Source organism: Anguilla anguilla, chromosome 12, assembly GCF_013347855.1.
Source record: "Anguilla anguilla isolate fAngAng1 chromosome 12, fAngAng1.pri, whole genome shotgun sequence".
In the NCBI taxonomy this organism is placed as follows: Eukaryota; Metazoa; Chordata; class Actinopteri; order Anguilliformes; family Anguillidae; genus Anguilla; species Anguilla anguilla.
Genome location: NC_049212.1, coordinates 20,070,134 through 20,092,324, shown reverse-complemented (window position 1 = coordinate 20,092,324; position 22,191 = coordinate 20,070,134). Strand labels below are relative to the sequence as shown.

The window sequence follows — 22,191 nt, the reverse complement described above, 5'->3', positions numbered from 1 at the left end:
TTCTCAAAAATATTTAGCCAAAATATGAGCACTTTAATTGCAAAAGCGCAAAAAAATAAAAAATAAATAAAAAATTACAGGCTATGACACTGAAGACAACGATCAAGATCACAACGATAACTGTACCGGGTTACTGTCGTGTACACGACATATTCAGTTGTAGGTAGCCTATTGTAAGATGTCAGCTATGAACGCAAGTTTAGGCAAAGTAGTCTAATACACCTGTTGCGCACATAGCCGCACACGGGGTGGCGCGCTTTGCGTAGTAGGCGACAAGAGAACAATTGCAACTGTGGCCATCACAACGGAGCTGGAACCAAGTGAAAATAATGTAAATACAGTTATTATATACGTTACCCGAGATTAATGAAACGGTGAGTCAGTTTTTATAAATCATTGACTGTGTTCGTATTTGTTTCGAAATGATGCACTAGTTATGACGCTTGCCTTTGGAATATCATTGATGTCGTGCTTGCATTCATTTATGAAAAGTTGAAAAGTCTCCGTGCAGGACACAAGCTGTTATTTAGTTACAATTTAACAAATTGTTTTAAAATAATTATATGTCAACAGTCCCACAATAGACTATAGAGACTGCAAGCTGCCTTTTGTACAGGTCTCACGTATACAGTGGCAATTTCATCCTATAGGAATGTCTTTTGAGATACGGAATAGATGCCCTATTACATTTGGGCAATGTTACAATATAAATTGAAGCAGTGGACTAATATATACCGCAATTGTTACAGAAAAGGCTATAACATTCTTGTCCAGTTTGATCAAATAATCAATTTAAATGCCAAATTGCTTTAACTGATACACCATAATAAATCGTACGTCGGAGTCTTGTCAGAGACTTTTGAAGTGTCCTGGAAAAAGACAACACACACTGATGTGTTCTCATATATAGCCTATGCTAATTCTGTTTTGGCAGGAGCTCGCGTTTGTATCTGAGTAGGTTATGTGGACCGGTTGGCAATAAAAACAACGGGTAAAAATACATTTTTTCCAAAGGGAAAATCATTTGATCACTTCTTATATGATGTCTGTGAAGTTTTGCCTGCCTTTACCAGCTTATACCGTTTTCTTATTCTCGGGTTGAGATGTAGCTTACTTTTAAGGAAGAAAAGGAAGTTGATCACCTGCGTGCTGTGAAGATGTTCATGGCGATCTTCCAATTCTTTCAACACTGCTATACCAGCCACTCTACAAAAATACTGTATTAGGCTGTATTAGTTTTAAATCCTTGTTTACAAAGCAATTAAGATGGGCTGGAAAAAATATTGCTTGGTGGTTTTGAATTTAGCAAATGCTCTGACGGATTTTGAAGGAAAGCTTAGAATTAAATATGTATTTGCAAATCATCACAGTGTGACAAAGTTTTAAGTTTGTTTCCCTTTTATCTTTGTTGCACCTGGGCATATTGGACTGTTTGATGTGCCCAACACTGAACTTGCTGCATCCCCAGTGATGTGTCATAGGCTACTCACTGGTGTTTCATGCTGTGTAAATTGCGCTGTTTAATTTTTATAACATGCAGCTTCACAGTTGGCCCGCAATTATTATTATTATAATTATAATAATAATAATAATTATTATTATTATTATTATTACTGCAGCAGGTTTTATAGCTGATATTAAAATGCACAACGTTTTTTAATTTTAACATTAGCTCAGAGCAAAATAAATAAGTAAATAAAAAGTCCTGGGAGGACAGATAGGGAGCTTCACTAGTTCACTAATTTTTACAGCTTTTAGATTTCACTGGTGTCAGAAATATTACACATCACTGCTGCTAAGGAACATTAAGAATTGATATAAAAAGTGTGTGGGAGAAGGAGAGATGCCCTTAAAGGACCAGAGGACTCTTTTCTTATTTTAATGTCAGTGGCTGTCTATGGGAAGGGAGAGAGAGAGAATTCGGGAGAGGGGGAGAGAGAGTTTGTCCCTTGGGTTTGTGTGTATTGTTGTATTTGTTTCTTCCCTGGGCTCTCAGCAGACGGGTGCAGTTGTGAGAGCCTTAAAGCCTGCATAAAAATGCGCTCTGGCTCTCAGACATCAGGGTCTATCAAAAGATTTATTGAGAAGAGGTCCCGTTGATTGTCAGCCACATGGAAACCATAGGAACACTGAGCAGTCTCTCTCTCTCTCTCTCTCTCTCTCTCTGTCCGTCTCTCACTCTGTTTGAGGGAGTGGAACACTCTTCATGCGGCTGCACTGAGGAGCATTTGATACTAAGTAACTGGAAGCTCTGGACTCAAAATCAGCTTTTTTTGTCTGGTCTTAGTTATGCTTTCTCTTATTTTTTCTTTCATCTAGAAGGCTGGTGATGATGTAAGTGCATTTCTTTTTATCTGGTGATGAAGTTTGTGCATGCTTGACTAACGCCAAATTCAGAAGGTATTTGGTAGACAACAGTGCAGGGACTATTACCTTAAAGAAAAATCCAGAGAAGAGAACCACTTCCTCTGTCTTTGCTCATATATTGCGCCGTACTTGTATATATATATATATATGTATATCATTTTTTGGTTGTCAAGTTCTATTAAAATGAGATTGATGTAACAATCTGAATGGACACTATGGTCTTTGAAAATGAGCCTCCTTATGCTAGACTGTGCCAAACCACATCTTTTGATTGATTCAAAAGCAGAAGTTTTGGGGACATTTAGATAAAGACACCGTAGAAGTGCTCCTGCCAGTGGGATGAATGCGTTGCTTAGCGACTGTGTACCAGTCAAAGGTGCTTCTCTTTGAGAGGTCCGATTGTGCCCAATATCTCAATTTGAATGAATGACACATGAGCCAGAGCAGGGATGCACTGCCTGAGCCTAAGAATGGATGCACAGTGCACTGGCCCACACATCCGTTCTGGATTGCTCATTTTGTCTTCACTGATGCTAGATATGCATCACCGTGTGTCTTGCTGCTGAAATACTGCAAGCATTAAATAATGCAGGCTGCAGATGGGTTTTTTTTAAAGGAGCAGTTAAACTTTTTTTGTAACAGCTCTGGCTGTTATTTTTTGAACTTGCTTCATATTAATTAATGATTTGCACAAAATCCAGTATGTTACACAACAGAGTGTGACCTATTTATTAATTAATTTTTTTATTAATGCTGAACTGCCAGTAGAATTTTGTCAAGCTGTGAATGTAAGAAGTTAAAAAGAACATTTGGTTTTTTTAATATGAAGAAGGTCTGTACACTTTTGACTCACATGGTATTGGAATGGGCGTGGGGGTGGGGTGGGGTGGTGGATGTTATATATCTTTTGTATCATTTTCAGATCATATAGCGCATAGCTGAATCCTGGCTGAGAATTCTATGTTGGTTATTACAACAGGGTTCTTTTGACACCCAATGTATGGAAAAATCGTTTAAATAATCAAAATTTCAGATTTGTGATCATTCATTAGTGCATAGATATTAACTGGCTTCATCAATAGTACAAATTCTTTCTCATAAGCTCTCTGAAGAATGGCCTTTGAGTTCTTGACACCCCCTTTTCCCAACTCCCTTCTCCACAAAGGGCCTCTTTAATTATGTGCATAAATAAATGTCTGAGTAAAGACCCACAGTTGCTTTGAAACATGTAACTTTTTCAGCGTGCTAACTTTAGCACCATGTGCATGGTTTGCAATGTATTCTGGGACAAACCAAATGGAGCAGCAGAAAGATCAAAAAAACTTTTCCCTCCGTACGAGTGTCCCTTTCTGTCCCAGAGTGGGAACAGTATCCGGCGGGTGCACATTACAGGCTTCAGTGGCAGCAGGGGTTGAGCAGGGAGCTGGGAGAGGCTTGCCTTATTGGGGACACAAAAGGGCCAGTGTTTTCTCTCTTTCTCTCTCTGCCCAGTAAGTTAGGAGTGCCTGGGAGAGCAAGGGGGCTCCACATGACTAAGCCCTTTAGAGATTTTACCTCCACCACACACACACACACACACATGCAGGCATGCACACACGCACACATGCACATACACACGCAACACACACAACACGCATAGACACATGTATGCACGCACGCGCAAACACACTACACACACACACATACGTGCACAGACTCTCTCTCTCTCTCTTTCTCACACACACACACACACACACACACATACACATGCACAGACACACATGCAGACCCTACACTCCCCTTCCCCCCTGCCCAGTTACCCTCCTCGTTCAAGGTCCTTTCAACTGTCTAGTTGTGCGTCCACTCAAGTCAACTGACCCGGGATCTGTCCATATCCAAGCTCTGGTGCTCCGCCTGTTTTTTTAAAGTCTGCATTCCTGAGATTGTTGAGCTGTATCAGGGTGATTAATAGTAACTAGCTGATTGTTTAAGAGCTGAATTCCAGAGGCTCCTTTTTTACACAAAACTTGGCCATGGTCACAGTTTACAACTGAGTTTACAGACCATAGTAGACACAAGGCAGTCTGAGATGCCACAACATTCAGGTTGCAGGTCGATGCATTCATTGCTCTCTGTGTGTGGCCGTATGTGTGTGAGCATGTATGTGTGGCTGGGCGCACACGTGCATGTGTCTGAGCATGTGCGTACGTGTGTGGTAACAGCAGGCTCGGGTTGTGATGGACAGTGAGCAGTTGAGTGGAATACTGGATGTTCACTGTGAATTCTGCTTGAGAATGGAGGGGGGATTTAGAACACTGAATTTAACCGCCTTTTTACCTTTCCTCTTCTCCCACTCTCCATGGCATGCTGTTAAACACAAGAACACATACACGAGTATCACATGTACATGAGCAAAATTAGAGAAATGATGCAGGCAGAATGTGGATAAGAATATTAATATCTTAATTGTGATTTTGATATCATTAAGAAGGGGTAATGGTTGCACTGGAGGAAATCTGCCAGAGGTCCGATTTTAGGATAAAGCAAATATTTATATTTGAGTAACAAACACATATATTTATGGTTTGCTGGCTTGACAAAAGGCAGCTATGGTCCAATCGGAATTCCTACTTTTGTATCCCAGCACTGTGCCTTTAGACCCTTTCAAAAGAGTCTGGCATTGATCCAGTGTCTCCAGGACCATTGCACTGGCATAAAAAATGACATTTCAGTGCACCGGCTGGCAGACAGCAAGGCCTGCTGACTCACAGTGCACCCACCATGGACAGGCTCTTATTACCATCATCGAGCCATGGTTATATACAGACCCTTCCCCTAAGAGCTGAGTCGCTTGATCTTGTGGGTAGTGTCTGTCCTAACATTCATATAGCCATATGAAGAACAACAGTAATGGCAAAAATAACAATACAATTAGGCCATTAAATTAAGTACAAGTGAGTGGGTGATTCACATTACATGAGTATGATAATACAGAAATGCAATAAACTATGTTATTATATTTTGTTATTATTGCTATCATTAGCTGCTGCCCTCACAGTCCAGAAAGCAAGTCTATGCATCAGTGATTTATTAAATAAAGGTTTTTCACTGTGATTTATTTTAATAAAGGTTTATTTTTATTAATTTTATTAAAAAACCCTAGCCGTTATTGTGGCATTTTAACTCACTTCTAATAAAGTTTTTTCACTAATCTCTGCTCTGTGCAAGAGTGCCTGAAGTTTACTAATATTCATGTTTAGGCTGCTGCAGTCTTTTTCTTCAAGAGCACCTTGCAGCATCGGGAGTTCAGCTAGTCCTGACTTGTTGAGCATGTGATGCTTTCTTTTCTATGCTTTTAAACTTATCTCAGCAGTACATTTCACCATGCATCGCCTATGCTATGTGCTGTCTGTGAGGGTAAGGATCTGGTTTAGTGTGACTGTAGCCCATAATGTCCCCTATCAGTCCCACATAGTGTCAGGCAATGTTGGGCACGCACATGCCATAAATGGGCTTTCATTAACCAGGACTACAAATGCAACACACACAACAAAGTTTCTGCATGGCAAGGCTTTTTAAACTTTGAGGAAACAAAAAAGTTTTAGTGAAGTAGAATATCTGAAGCCATATATTCTTTCTGCATTATACAAAGGGAACCTGTGGAGTTTCATCATTATGCTATACAGAACTAAAAATAAGCATTATTTATGTACAGTGGATATTATTGCAAATTGTAATATTTAATGAAAGTATCCATGCCAGGGAATATAATTTGTGTCCATACATTTGGGCTAAATGGGCATGTAAGATATTGTTTGGAACTTCAAATTCAAATTTCCTGCAGGATTTAATGCTTTTTAGTTTGCAAATTTGAGGCGAATTTGAATACTTAAAACCTGATGTGTCACTTTATGTGAGAAGAGAAATTTTGTTTCGATGATCTGTATCTAAGAAAGCAGTGGTGCTCTGAAAGAAGAATGCAGTGCCCACTTCCAGTTACAGCACAAATGTTCAGATTGGACCTTGGTGCCAGTAGCACATACAGGGCAGATCACTCTAGTTTGAGACTGCTCCTTTAGGGCCTCTAATTTTGCCATTTGGCCAGATGTAGACTCTAGATTAGACTACCTTGATCAAACCACCATAGAGGTAAGCTACAGAGAGTTGGTACCAATGAGGAAGCAATTGTGTGTGTGTGTGTGTGTGTGTGTGTCCGATAATAATGAGCTAGTTAAATCAATTTAATTATATTTTGCATGTTGGATATGCAAGGAGTTTTTGCACTTGAAGTCACTTGTGTTTGTTATTGAGTGCCAAACATTAAATGCGGGTGCTAACTGCTAAAACCACTGCATTCAAGAATCGCAGATTTCAACAAATTCTCACTTGCCCGGATGGGTTCAGTTTGGCTCTGGGCATTTTTGTCCGAGACATCATCCCTTTCTGGCAGCACATGGGGCCTCAGAACTGAAACTGCAGTCCCAGGTCCACGCTGTGTGGTCATGACACATGGTTAGTTCCCAAAACCACAGGGAGTCTTTCCACTCAAGTGAGTAATGTTTCTGCTGCTGGTGCAGCCTGGCCTTAAAACATTTAGCATTTGCAGAACAGCGTCCTGAAAGGTCCCCTGTGGACTGAAATCACGAATGCATTTAGTAACAGTAAACTTAACAGCTCCCCTTGGGGGTCATGTACTTGTAATGTAAATATAAACGTATTGTGTAATGTCAATATAACAAAAAGCTGTACTTGTATTGCTTTCAAAATTGCCTTACAAATCAGCGCACTATATTAAAAGGTAGTTCTCTGAGATTGCCCCTAGGGTGGTACAGTAAGAAATGAAACAGGAATTCAGAGAATGGTTCTAGATTTCATTTAAATGAAGCCTCGCTTTCTTTTTTTAGACATGTAAACAGTAAACGAAGCGTCGTAACTATTCCCAACTTGTAACATTCACGTCACATGACAGCTGATTCATAGAGGTCATGGCGAGAAAGCAGTTTTCGCATAACGAGAAATTGATTTCCTCCTTATTACAGAAAGATATGACCCCATTGTCATAAACATTGGGTCGCTAAAATAGCTGAATGGAATGGCCCAGCAGTGAGCCTGATGTTTCGATACACTGGGTTTCATCAATACTACCAGCATGAGCCCAGCATGAGACAGGCTTTTCAATGGAAAGCAGCACCATTCGTTTTAGAAACTTGTCGATCGAGTGTTTGGGCTTCGGTAACAGAACATGCATGTGCTGAAGTGGAAATCTGGGAGTGGTCTTTTTTTACATGTTGTGTAGCAGAAGGGAACACAGTAAATTGTTAACCATCCCCTTTTCTCTACAGCCATGAAAACAGTCCCACTTGCTCCCCAAACAGGTTCCTCTCCAAAAAATGCACTTCTGAGAGACAGGTTTTTCAGGCTATACATACACTTCAGTTCATTCTGGAATGTACTGACCTGTGCTATTTATTTACTGAAAAGTGAACATGAGAGACAGTAAATCCATTCACATCACATTCTGCTTTTATGTAATAAATAACATGCTCATTAAGTGAGAGAATTTACACATTACTCATTAACGGTGACTAGTTAACCAGGCTGAAAGAGAGGACAGGCATATAGCTGCCACCGTATGTGACACAACACAGGACACTCTCTGCCTTTGTTTTTAAGCAAGTGTAGACGGAAAAGTCTACCTTGAACTATTCTGTTTTATAAACATTACTTTAAACAGGTATCCATCATAACATATGTCCGATGTCCTAAATGTTTTAAAAATGTATGACCCATCTAATTAAGTATTTAATTAAGCCTACAGAACCCCTTTGCCATTATATGTATAATTCTTCCTGAAATGCAATTGACACAGATGCTAGCCACTTTAATTGATCTTCATATACATGTGCGCACCAAATTTGAACAGCACTCTTCACTGCGCTCTATTGTGAATATCTAAAAAGGTAAAACATGGTTTCATGTACTCTTTCTGTGTTCTTCCCTCTCTCCCCTTTTCTACCTCCTGCTCTCTTTCCTATTTCCAGGTTAAGGGTGGAGGTCTGATGTGTGTGGAGCCATTCCAAAGGCCATCCCCAGAAAAAGTGGCGCATGCCGTGCTATGCCCGGTTGTCAGGGCGACGCAGGGTCAGCGCTGGCCACGGTCTGAGGTGGGCTGGCTGGCGTCATGCACCACCTCTTCCGCCTGGTGCTGGGCCAGCGGGATCTGTCGCGCGCTGGGGACCTCTTCTCCCTGGAGGATGCAGTGATAGAGGACTGTCTCTCTGAGGCGCTGGAGGAGATCAAGGCCATTTCCTGCTCTCCGGTGAGAACCGTATCCTTGCCTCCAGGACAAGCTACCCTTTGTATCCCAGCATGCCGAGGGTCACGCAGTCTATTTCTGCACATGGCTGAGCACAGACTTTGTGCTTTAATTTGACCCCTCTATCAGGTCTCTTTCACATGAAGCCCCTTTAATGTGTAATTTTATCACATCATTGAGTGGGCAAATTAAGCAGCTAGATGCTGAGGGTAGAAGGGGTGGCAGGAGTGCAAAACCTCCAGTCCTGGACACGCTCTGTCAAGTTTCTCTTTGTGATGAGACCTGTTGGATTAGCATAGCTCAATAAGTTACAGTTTGGTCATCCAAGCATCTGAAGGGAAAACTAAACCATCAATAACTGACAAGTGTCAACTCCATATGCTATTTGCTATAGGTAGACTGGAATGTGAGGCTAATAACTAACATTAGTTTTGTCATTAAAGTATATTGCCTCACAAGTTATCCATAGCTAAAGCTCATTTAGTTGGTTTTTAACTTTTATAAGTTAGGTAGCTGACATACTGGAAAAAATATTCATGAGCATGTTAGCTAAATTAATTTTAAACTTTATTAGGTAGCTTGCAGAAAGTTATCAAATCTATTATTCACTGGTTAACAAACAGGCTCAATATTTTTTTTTAACCTTAATGCGCTGGCTTGCTCACTTTCTGTAGTATTATAGCTGATGAATATACATTCCTTATGTTTGACTTCTGAATTTGTGAATTTATCATTCACTGTATATAAATAAATTAAAACTAAGGAATGTGCATTAAACAGCCTATATAGCTGTGTTTGCTGTTATGCAGACAAACATTACAATGCCTATGTGACTGGCTTAGGTTACTCCAGTTTGAGTTGTGAAGTTGGCACATCCGCAGTCTTGATGGATGAGGACAGTTTAGGGTGTAATAAAACACCTCTTTCAGTTTTGGGACTGGTTTTGGTGAGCAGTTTGCTGCATGGCAAGGGAAGCCACACTGTAAGAGTGAAGGGAGTGGTCTGGGACACACCCTGTATACCAGTGTACTGAGTGGCTTGCTGTTAATAACCCACCATGCTGAAGGACACTTCCATCGGGCACTTAGCTCTTAAAGATATGATATGTCAGCAGGCTGGTGAATCCTTTTGAACTCCGACTCCTTTTTAACTGACCATGACTCACAGTAACACCCTTTAAAGGTGCACCTTGCTTTCTCCCAGCACATCTTTTAAAGATACACCCTGCGGCAAGAAACTCTTTATTACCCAACACAGGCAGTTTCACCAGGGATTTTGGGCCCCATGAAAAGATCTCACATTGGGCCCCATCACCCCAGAAAGTCTAATATTTTAATATTTTTTCAGTCAGCGTCCTTGGAATCCTCCTAACTGCCCCCCACCTCCCCTTTATGAGTCCTCTGCCCAACACGCCAAGGGGTGCACTGCCCAACAGAATATAGCCGGCAGGGTGGTCCACTGAATACCCCCCAATTTAATGCCAGCTCACCCTTTCAGAGAGCGTATGAGTCAGTGTCAGAGTCTTACCTCTTACAAAATGCTGCTCCATGCAGTGTGGGGGAACTGTGCATGGATATGTTGCACAATTCCTCTGGCCATTTCAGGAGAGCCCTCCAAGGCATTTAAACACAAGGTTTGTGTTCCCAGGATTGAACATGGGTTCCAGTGCACCAAGCTGTTTCTCATTTGGCTTAATTTTCTTTTTTATATGATTTCACGATCCTTGTCGTTTCCCTCAAAAGTTGTCATTTGCAAGTCCAGTGACTCAGAGTTGAATGAGCTTACATCCTCCAGGGCTTAATGCGCTCTCAGTTTTAAGCTTCACATTTATTTAATTTGCAGTTTTCTGTTTACTGAAAATAATATGCTAAAGACCATGTTTTTAGAATTATATTATCTTGCTTATCAGTTATCCAAACTATCAGTTTGAGTTCAGTAAAATGTTTTATACATTTTTCAGTTAAAAATGAATGTAATTCAGATATACATATGATTTACACACTGATCTAAATATTGATTAACAATATTTATAATGCAATATTATACATGACATAACTGTTCAATGATGGATTGCATGCTCTAACAGGGACAGCATATATGCATAGCTAGTTAGCTATATTATTGCATTAACATTTCTGTGTCCCTAATTGGTTTATGGCAGGACTACCTGACCAATGACAATGACCAGGCCGTGGTGGAGATTTGCATCACGCGTATCACTACAGCTATCCGGGAAACACGCTCCATTGAGAGGCATGGGGCAGCACTGGTCTCCCTGTGGGAGTCCTGCCTGGAACACAACCTGCAGCCCCAGGGCAAGGACGAGGACACGCCCCACGCCAAGATCGCCTCTGACATCACAAGCTGCATCCTGCAGGTCAGGCTTCCTCAGTCACCGCCATGACAATTACCAAACATACCCAGGGCTACTGGGGGAAATTCCTGGGCCTGGGATAAAATTATATTACTACATAATTCCTGGGCCCAGGACAATAAAAAATATTTTTCAGACCCCCCCCCCCCATATCCATCAGCCCTCTTCGGTCACCACTGCAAACACATATCTGTAAGCCTGTGTGTATCACCTTCACTTTATAACTGTCCAATAACTGTCACACACCCCCCCCCCCCCTTCCTGGGTTACCCCCATCACAAGCACATTCTCAGGGTGCTACAGTGTGACAGCTGTGAAGCAGGACACACTCAGGTCACCTTGTTGACCCATCCACCCACAGCAGATACTAAAAACCAGGCCAATGACTACAGTTACCAGGATGCATAGTATCAGTACCTGGCATGTTTGAGCCAGTCAATAAATGGAAGTTCCTTACAAATAAAATGTTACTGGCTGAAGTAAACCATTATTTATTTCACAAAAGAAAAATCGTTTTTGTAAAAGCTTGGAACGTAGAGGCAGGTGTGACATGTCCATGAGAAAATTCTGGATATAGATTATGATTTTGAATCATGTTGACTGAATGATGTTGAATTATGTTGTGATAAATTATGGTGACTGTTCTGACAGGAGCTGTACAATGCAGACTGTGTCTACCTCCCATATGACCCCCTTTCACTGAAATCAGTGTCCCTTGCCTATTACTGTAAGCTAGAGTATGGCTGGCAAGTAGGAAGGTGGGTAGCGGGGAGGCTCAAGCTTAATTAGAGGCCCAGAGATTGTCCAGAGTGTTTTGTTAAATGGCTGACTTCTCCCGAGCTATTTGTAGAGGGAGCCTTTGATCTAAGAGGTTGCTTGACATTGGAATGACTTTCTTGTCATTAGTTTGTAGATTTTGTTTTTGGCACACTGGTACATGTAAACTGTAGGAGATTGTTAATCCTGACAGAGAGTTCGTGTGTTTGTGTGTGTGTGTGTCTGTGTGTGTGTGTATGTATGTATGTATGTATGTGCATGTGCAGGCATGCATACATACAGTACGTGCTTGTGTGTCTAGAGTGTGTGTAGGGTTCCCCATGCTGGACATAATTGGAATGGCAAGAAAATGAATGCACTCAGCAGTGAAAATGAAATAAGCTCTCATAGTGAACCTTTGAGAGAGCTGGTCACATTCTAGTGCTGGAGTCAAACCTAAATATTTGCTTCTTACAAATACTATCAAAACCTTAGCATTAGTTGTTTAAGAGTGAGTGATAATATGAATTACTAGTAGCTGAAGTAACTAGTCATCTGTAGTTCTAATGGTGGGAGAAGTAGAAGTAGTTGAAAAGGCAGCAGCTTTATAAGCATTAAGCATTTATAAGTGTATTATTGTTGGCAGTAGTGGGTATGACATTGGCAGTAATAATAAGTAACAGAAAGACAAACACCATCCTTCCTGCATGTTCTCTGATTCCTCCTTTGGGGGGCACCAAAACCTTTTCAGTGATTTTCTCAAACAGCCAGACATGCACATGTGTTGGTTAAGGACATGAGCAGAGAAGCTTTACGTGTTGAGTAAGACATTCCTGTCCCGCAATGTTCCCTTCTACTCTCCCCAGTGCTGCTGCATGAGTCACTCAAGTCCCCTCTGGGTTTTGTGGGGACGGGGAGAGAGAGAGCGATTTAATGCCCGCCTTTATCTTTCAGTCTTTATCCGTGTTTCCTGTCTCCTTGCTTTCCTGTCCACTGTGGTCAGAATCAGTTTGTCCCTGTGATCCAGCTGAGCAGAATTGGACCCCATGTGGAGTCTTTGTAATATGTGTAATAGAATACAAGATGTTTTCCACGCATGAAACAACACAAGGAACTATAAGGAATCATCTTGTAAGTGCAAAGGGGGTCCACATTGAATTTACTTCCAGGAATAAAATTATCCATTGAGGAATCTGAAAGGAATTATATATTTGGGGCAGTGTGTGTGTGTGTGCGTGTATATGTGTGTGTGTGTTCGTGTGTGCGTGTGTGTAAATGTGCATGTATGTGAGTGCGTGTATGTGTGTGAATGTGCATGTGTGTGTGCAAATGTGTGTGTGCGTGTATGTGAGTGCGTGTATCTGTGTGTATGTGCATATTGTATGTGTGCGTGTGAGTGTGCGTGTGTGTGTGCGTGTATATGTGCATGTGTGTGCGTGTGTGTGTGTGTGTTAGGGGGATTACATGATTACAATTCCTTTATGATGGGGGATGATGGATAAGAGTGGATAGCAGCCAAAAAAAGGTTTTTCCATTTTAAAACAGGTTTAAACTCATGATATACTGCTTTGAGTGTAGGAATTAAATGAATGTTTCCCCACCTGCTAATCCCAGGTGACGAAGATGTGTCTGGACTCATCCCTCATTTCTGTGGTCACATGTCCTTCATCGCCAGGGCCTGATTCTTCAAGTTTTCAAATCAGATTTGAATTGGATTAAAGTTTCATTGGGCTATCCATAACGGAAAAAAGAGATTGAAATTATTCAGTTTCAGTAATCCAATCTAACCTTTAATCGCAATTAAATGTGGCCGTCACAGTCTAAAAAGTTAAAGATCGAGACTGAGATTGAGGTTTGACCCAAAGTATTTGGATAATCCTGTCCAATTAGATTGGTGGATTTGAAAGGTTTATGAAAAATGTTAATAAAATTAAGTTGAAGACACTAAAGGTAATATAAGTTTTTTTAATTCTAGTGAAGTTTATTTATTGTAGCACTGCAGTAACTGTGGCATAAAGCGCTCATTAGCCCAAAAGAAAAAAATTGAACGACCACAAAAAAGTTAAAAATAAAAACAAAAGCCAATCTAACTTTGCTTGATCTACGAATTTCTGGTTTGTTTTGATGAGTTTTGATAGCCCTTATTTGAATGCAGCAATAAATGACTGCAGTAACTGTGTCTGAATTGCCTTTGTCTTTGTTACTAATACTGTATGTAAGATTAGAGGGGAATTAATTGTGACTCTGTGTCCTGCCTATCAGGTGTTTCTTTACTGTCTTCATTATTTTAGTTCTGGAACAGAAGCATCCGGTCTTGTCATTTCAAAAAAGACTGGAGGACAAGCATTCCAACTGAAGTGATTCTAGATTGTGAAATTGATGATTGTAGAGTCCAGATAATTTTGATCGAGAGTAAAAATTATGAAGACCCGAGCCCAGGTTTGTGTTTGTGCAGTTCCGAGCAGTAGTGCATCTCTGGATTGCGTTTGGAACAGTGCTCTTCATCTGAATCTCTCTAGGAAAACTCCAAATTATACGTTTTGGAAAGAGAGAGGGAGAAACTGTTCTCATCACATTCTTTTGAGTAGACAAATCGGATGGCGTAACGTGCGTCATTGCGGTTCTCTCCCCTGCAGAATTACAATCAGCCCCCCGTGATGGCACTGGCAGTACCCGTAGCTGTCAAGTTTCTCCAGGGGGGGAACAAGGAACTGTCCCGGAACATGTCCAGCTACCTGTCCTTAGCGGCCATCGCCAAGGCTGATCTCCTGGCCGAGCACACGGAGGCCATCACCTGCAGTGTGCTGAGAGGTAGGGATCGCACACCTCAGACCACCTCCCCATCACCACATTAATTCACAACTCCACTCAGCAGAACTTGCAGAACTTCCACCTGACTTGCATCTGAGAAGACCCAGCAAGAATGAACTGCCAGCAGAATCGTGCACTCCACAGCCTGTCACAGACTGAGAGCAGTCCCAGCATGCACTGTGGCCCATGCCGCAAGAAACTGAATCTGTGTGGCGGGTTGTACGATATTAAGAATTAATTGATTGTGGGTACTTAGTAGAGTAGACTTAATTAATTTTCAGATGCTTTTCAATTATTGATGCTTCAAAGAAAAACCACTGGCAAAGAAGTATTGTAACAGGCCAGGTACAATTTTGAAATTAAATTCAGATTTTTCCCAATTAAGTTCCCATTAACATGATAATATTGTGGTTAATTCAACCATCTACTTATCAGATCTGTTCCAAGGTGGTTTACAGAGTTGCCTGCCCATCTGTAGGCCACAGGCTAGGAACATGAAGCTGGCCCCACCTGGAGCTGGTTGTGTCAGTTCCAGTTTCAATCTGAACAAAAGCACGTTCTCAAAGTCCTGGCTCTGTGAGTGAATTATTCTTGGATCCTCCTTGCCTGCCCTACAGCCATTATTTGGTAAATAATTAAAATTTTCAGGGCTTACTCAGAGAAAGCACAAATGGTCCGAGAAAACTTTACAAACCCTCGCAAGAGGAAGATCTGTGAAACAGCATTGTCATGGCACCCGGAAAGGCGGCCCAGAGGGAGAGGAGCGTCCATGAACCCCATCTGCTTCGGCTTTAATATTCACTGGAATAGCTTCATTCAGTTTAGATTGTGTACATGCATTAACAAGCGGAAAGCTGATAAGATGGTTTCATTGATTGGGGGTCAGCCAAAGGACAAGGGCTTCGCTCCAGAGGGAGAGAGAAAAGTAGTCACTGAACGAGTTTCACCATGTTGTCCATCTGAGAGTGTCTGTGCCCCTCAACGGGCCCTGTTTCCACACCCTAACAGATTTATTAAAACTCATTTTCTGCCTTTACAAGAACGAATCATTTCCGCTGCGCACCAGGATGTGCGGGGCTGTAATTCCTCGCGAGCGGGCTCTAAATAAATAATTCTTTAATGATTCATTTACGGGGGCTTTTCCTTTTATTTACGCATGAGTAGGCAATACAGCTGGAATTTACGACAGGAGCACGTGAGGTAAAGTGCCTTGCTAAAGGTCACAACAGCGCACTCCCTCTGAAGAGCTGAATCAATAAGGCCTTCAGTCATAAGTCAAGTGGCAGTGGCCCTGCACCGCATCCTGGTTGCGAAACAGGCACTCTTTAGCCCCCCGCCCCCCTCACTTCTCCGTGAGGGACCCTTGTTATGAAACTTCATTAGGCAACCACATTAGAGAGCCTCATTAGGGACCGGATGGACCCCAGAGTCCCCGCCCGCCGGAGGGCTGATTGATGGAGGCAGGGCCAGGGCGGTACCTGGTGGAGCTGCTTAAGAGCTGTGGAAAACAGGGAGCCCTGCTCGCTAAGCTCCTAATGGGTCCCGTTTTAAGATTAATCTGCTCCCGAAGCAGACGGAACAGCGGGAGCCGCGCCCCCGACACCTGACGCACGAAAACAAGCCCGCGGAGCAAACAGGAGCGTGCCAGCATGAACCACGACAGGTTTCGACCCTCCTCCCCGTCCACACCCAGCGAGCACGTGGCTCCAGTGTCCACAGAATGTTAGAGGGATGCTTTTTCGGTTGGTGAGAAGGGCTCCCCCAAATAATACTGTCCTATTGTGGCCCCTAATCTCTCCTTGTGTGCCCATTCTTCTGTGCATGCAAGTTAATGAAATAATAATGGCACCAGTAACAACAATATGGGTTTCTAGTTTCATGCAGGCACATTTTGCCGACGAGTACAATTTACACAGTAATCAAGGAAGCCTCTTGTCAGCCACATGTTTCCCTCAAGCAGAAAATGTGCCTGGCCACTTACCTGGTCAGCATGTGCATGGGTATTTATGCGCGCTAACATTTTACAGATTACTGCCTGTAAAGGAAAGGTTATGTTCTTCCCCCATGTTTTCACTGCCTCTCTGTAGGTGGGGGGCCATTCTGTACGGTTCTGGATGGGGGGGGGGGGGGTAGTAAATGAAAGACAGCCAGACATTACAAACTCTGGCTGATCTCCAAACATTTGGGAAGCGTTAGAACTGAACTGAGGCCAGACTGCACTCTCCGTTTCACTTTTGCCACGAGTGTTTAGGGAACTTGCTCATGCAGGTATGACTTGTGGGCCGTGGCTGTGGTAGGCTTGTTGAAATAAACCTGAATTGCTTCGGCAAATGCTCAGCTGTATCAGTGGGTAGCATTGGTGAAAAAAGCAGCATAAATAAATGTAATAGGGTGTAATGCAATATATAGCAGTTTAGCAGGCCCCTGAGCCCTGTACCCCACACAGTCTGCAGGGGGGCATATCAGGGAGCTAAAGCTGCTGAACGCTTCTTTACGCCTCCCCCTGCCCCTCCTCTCTCCCCCTTTCCCGCACTCCGCAAATCAGTCGAGCATCGTAGCTTCTTCACGCAGCCTTGTAAACACCAGTCTCTCCGCGACTGCCCCTGCCACTACTGAGAACCAATAAACATTCACCTTTCACCTCCTCGGCCCTCAAAACAAGAAGTGAATTTATGTAAGGATGGCAGGGGGTGGGTGAGTGCACAAGGGCTGTTTTTGGAAGAGGCAGTTTTTAGTCAGGCTGGTCTCAAAACTCTAATATACCAGGTAGGCCTTCGCAACACTAGCTTTGGTAACACTACACTAACACAGCACTGGTAACACAGGACCATCTCAGGTGAAGCAAGACTTCTGCATGTTAAGCCGCGTTTCCACCGCAGGAACTTTACCCCGGAACTAGGAACCTTTTGAGGAACTCAGTGCGTTTCGACCGCAGGAACTATGGTCTAAATTAAGTCCCGGGGCCTTTATTTTACCCCCAAAAACGTCCCTGCTCGGGGGTAGTACTTTCCAAAAGTACCGGAACCTTTGGGGTGGTGCGCAAGCGCTGAAATTTTTTTTAAATTTCAACCGCCATGTTTAAAAATCTGCAGCCGCAAACCAATTTATTTTCATAATAATTTCAAATCAAACTTGTATGTTATGCGGCGCAGTAGCCTAGTTTTGGTTATAGCCTGCCAGCGTCTTAGAATTATAACGTGTGTGTGGCAAACACGCCTGCCACAGGCCACCGAAGTGGCTTTCCTAGGGGTCCTCCAGCACAGAGACACAGGGCGAAGATGTTCAAATAGTCCACATTTATTTACGAGGGTTTGGCAAGATGTTACAGCCAAGTGAGCAGATCTTAAACACTGTCATGACAGAGAAGCTTCCTTGTGTGGGTGGGGATGGCAGATTTAACCTGTGCGCAGTGATTACCTCACTATGCACAGGTGCAGCCACTCCTGTTCCTGGGTCCAATTAGCCTGGCCAATTATCTAATTCTTAACCAATTATCCAATTGGCCAGGTCTAATTAGCTTGACCCAGGGCAGGTGTGGCTGCTTAAACCAGCCATCCCCACACCACAGTGTGCTCTTCTGTTCTTTTCTTGCTTTAGTATTCATTTTATAAAATGCTAAGCATTCGTGCTGGGACAGCATATTACGTACCAAAACATTCAAACGGATTAATTCGGTTGCTGAATATTTTCTTCCGGATTTTCTTTGTTAGCCCGTTGGAATTGACTCAAAATGTTTGGTACAGTTATGTGAGGTATGCGGTAGTTCTGCGTAATTCACATTGGTGATACAGTAAAAACAAACTGGAAATCACCTTCCGCACTTTTTGTCAGGGTAAAATAACAGGTTAATTCTAGTAATCGTCCCTTTAGCTTTTTCAGACTGCCGTAATTTTACTCTGCCATTCTTTAATTCCACAAAAAGACCAGGAAGACTATGGACTAATTTATGGTGCGTGGTTCGCATCTGGAGGGCACACTTCGCTGCTCGGCTAGCAGTAACTTTGAAGGAAAGCAAACGGTGGCTGTACCACTGCTAATTTAAATTTTCACGTTCGAGTTTTCGTTCTATTCTTGTCATTTTGCGATTAGCCTGTATGGAATTGACGATGAGAAAGTAATCAAACAGCAAATTGTTTACAACGTGTGCATGTTTTCTGCTGTTGTTGCCAGTTATATTGGAAATGTGAATGCATTCTGTCGCCTCGGATGTCAAGACATGAAAGTGAATGTTCGCATAGAAACATAATGAATGTGTTTGAGAGGATATATAAAACAGTTACAATCTGACTATTGGCCTGTTATATCCTATTTGTTGCATAACAACGGTCCAAGTTCAACTACCAACGACAGTTTTGCTTGACAACGGTAAAATATGCCCAAACGGCTGCAGAAGAATATTTCAATTCCAGGTGATTAAATCGATAAAAATCAATAAATACAAAAGTAACCATATATACTCATTGTTGGTAACCCGTTGGTAAATATAAGTGGAATAAACCCCTCCGGGCTGTCCCGGTTATTAGAAAATAACGTAGGCTACTTCGGTGGTAGTATGGGGTTACAGAAGAAATCATAGGACAGATGGACCGACAACAACGTCGCTTTTTCATACGTCAGTGGGCTAATTTGCCTAATCTTCGCGGGACTTTAGACCACGGTGGAAACGCAGACAACAATGGGCTGAAGGAACCTTTTAGTTCCTTGAAAAGTAGTTCCTGGGACCAAAAGGTACTTTTGGTGGAAACGCGGCTTTACACAAGCCTACCTCAGTTTAAAGTAACATTGCCATAAGGCTGCCTCAGGCAGCACACTATGGTCTCAGGTAAAGCAGCCTTTTTCAATTATTAGACCTGCCAACTTGTGTTATGTGAGACTTGCTTCACGCTGCAAAAACAACCCCTCACTCCAAAGCTAAGTCTTGTCACAGCTTTCCCAAACTAATTTTCTTGGGTGCCAGGACACTATCGCAGGTAACATTGCCTAAGGTAACACAAAAGTCATGTGACCATGGCAGAGGGAAGCAAGCGCCAAGGGCAAAAGCAGGGCGTAGCGGATTGGCTTTAGTTCTGAAGACTGACCTCCCTGCCCCTCCCCAGCCCACAGGCGCTTTCCCGCTGAGCTCACAGGAAGCTGAACTAAGTCACCGGCGACATATCCCCACTGCCAGACACAAAGTCTGCTAGAACTCTCACCTGCCAACAGGTCAGGAACCGCATTGACCGTCTGGGGCATTTTCACACACCACCTCCTGATTCCTGTTTCTTGCAATTAGCCCCCACAGTTAGAAGATCAAAGGGATGTGTACATTCACAGTGGATCTCTGTGTGAGAGAGCCATCTTGACGGCTGGGTGCTCTTATTTTCTCTCTCTTCGATGAATGGGAGCCTGGAGTTATATGCGCGCAACATCAAGCTCACAGCCAGCCCTCCCCCAAGGAGGTAGCACAGCAGCAGATTCAGACAGAGAGGTAGCTGAAAGTGGCATGAGGCTTGTAGGCAGTGATGGCCAGGGGCTGTTTCATTATTAGTTATATCCTTTAAAGAATGCAGCTCCACACACCATCTGGTATTACTAATAGCCCGCAGAGGGCCTTTCTGAGACAGCCCCACTAACCGAGGGTTATTTAAATCATTACAAGCGTTTGTTTTCACTGCAGATGCTCTTATCCAGGGGGACTAACATGTTCTCGGATCCATGGCTCAGGGGCACAGCATCGACCCCCCACTCGGTCTTTTAACCTAGGACTGAGAGTAGGGTCCTGACCACTGCTCCACACTGCTGCTCTAACCGCTGCTCCACACTGCTCCTCTGACCACTGCACCATGCTGCTGATCTGACCACTGCTCCACACTGCTGCTGTAACCACTGCTCCACATTTCTGCTCTGACCACTGCTCCACACTGCTGCTCTGACCACTGCACCATGCTGCTGCTCTGACCACTGCTCCACACTGCTTCCCTGACAACTGCTCCACACTGCTGCTGTAACCACTGCTCCACACTGCTGCTCTGACCACTGCTCCACACTGCTGCTCTGACCACTGCTCCACACTGCTGCTCTGACCACTGCACCCTGCTGCTCCTCTGACCACTGCTCCACACTGCTGCCCTGACAACTGCTCCACACTGCTGCTCTGACCACTGCTCCACACTGCTGCCCTGACCACTGCTCCACACTGCTGCTCTGACCACTGCACCATGCTGCTGCTCTGACCACTGCTCCACACTGCTGCCCTGACAACTGCTCTACACTGCTGCTGTAACCACTGCTCCACACTGCTGCTCTGGCCACTGCTCCACACTGCTGCCCTGACCACTGCTCCACACGGCTGCACTAACCACTGTTACACACTGCTGTTCTGACCACTGCTCCACACTGCTGCTCTGACCACTGCACCATGCTGCTGCTCTGACCACTGCTCCACACTGCTGCCCTGACAACTGCTCTACACTGCTGCTGTAACCACTGCTCCACACTGCTGCCCTGACCACTGCTCCACATTGCTGCTCTGACCCCTGCTCCACATTGCTGCTCTGACCACTGCTCCACAGTACTAGTCTGACCACTGTTCCACACTGCTGCTCTGACCCCTGCTCCATACTGCTGCTGTGACCACTGCCCCACACTGCTGTTCTAACCACTGCTCCACACTGCTGCTCTGACCGCTGCTCCACACTGCTGCTGTAACCACTGCTCCACATTGCTGCCCTGACCACTGCTCTACACTGCTGCTGTAACCACTGCTCCATGCTGCTGCTCTGACCACTGCTCCATACTGCTGCTCTAACCACTGCTCCACACTGCTGCTCTGACCACTGCATCATGCTGCTGCTCTGACCACTGCTCCACGCTGCTGCCCTGACAACTGCTCCACACTGCTGCTCTGACCACTGCTCCAGATCCCTGTTAAACTGTAGTCTATCACTTGGGACACAATGTAGTCATGCTTGACCTGAGGGAAGTCAAACCAAGTAGTTTGGAAGAGCTCCGTCCTTGATCATTACGCAGCGATGATCTCAGTTGGGTTTATGGGAGTATGAGAATAGCACAAACATTGCATTTCTAATTGTGAGCGCTTGCTTCCCTTCAGTGTCATAACCTCCCCCTCCCCAGCCTAGTCTCAGAACACACGGAGACCTCTCATGTAGCCGTGCGCGTCACCAGAACACGCCAGACGCGTCAATTTGCAGGACCCCCGCGGAAAATGGACGTCCCCCGCAGAGGGAGGCCAAGCTGCACAGACGTGCGCCGGAAGCTGTTCTTCCGCCACTGTTTTATTTGGAACCCTCGGCCGCATTAAAGGCTGCACACAGCCACATGTGGAGGCAATTTGAGGGGTGCGTTTTCGGCGACTTGTGTGTGCGCCTGGCTCTGTCCTAGCCTTCACTGAATTTGCGGTTTGGCGCATTTGACTGGCCAAACTGACCCACTGTTTGACCCAGTTTTCGGAGAGGACATTTTTTTTTTAATCCCAGCAAATGTAAAATAATGGACTGTTGGACTATGTTGTGCTATTTGTAGCGTACTTGTAAGTTGCTCATTTTGTATACTCCATTATAATTTCTTATGCCCTGTTTGATCTTCCTGG

General features: G+C 43.7%; 1 protein-coding gene across 2 annotated transcripts in view; it reads left to right on the top strand.

The window, feature by feature from the left end:
• Positions 1 to 250: 250 nt before the first annotated feature.
• Positions 251 to 22,191, top strand: part of veph1 (ventricular zone expressed PH domain-containing 1) — a 66,292-nt gene continuing 44,351 nt past the window's right edge. The window contains exons 1-4 of one of the 2 annotated variants that reach the window (XM_035383741.1): positions 251 to 374; positions 8,388 to 8,665; positions 10,824 to 11,039; positions 14,429 to 14,603. In XM_035383741.1, coding sequence (XP_035239632.1) covers positions 8,528 to 8,665; positions 10,824 to 11,039; positions 14,429 to 14,603 — 529 coding nt within the window. In that variant the 5' untranslated portion in view covers positions 251 to 374; positions 8,388 to 8,527. Of the gene's footprint in view, positions 375 to 1,990; positions 2,335 to 8,387; positions 8,666 to 10,823; positions 11,040 to 14,428; positions 14,604 to 22,191 lie in introns of those variants that run through there. The other variant, XM_035383739.1, reaches the window with a different exon arrangement.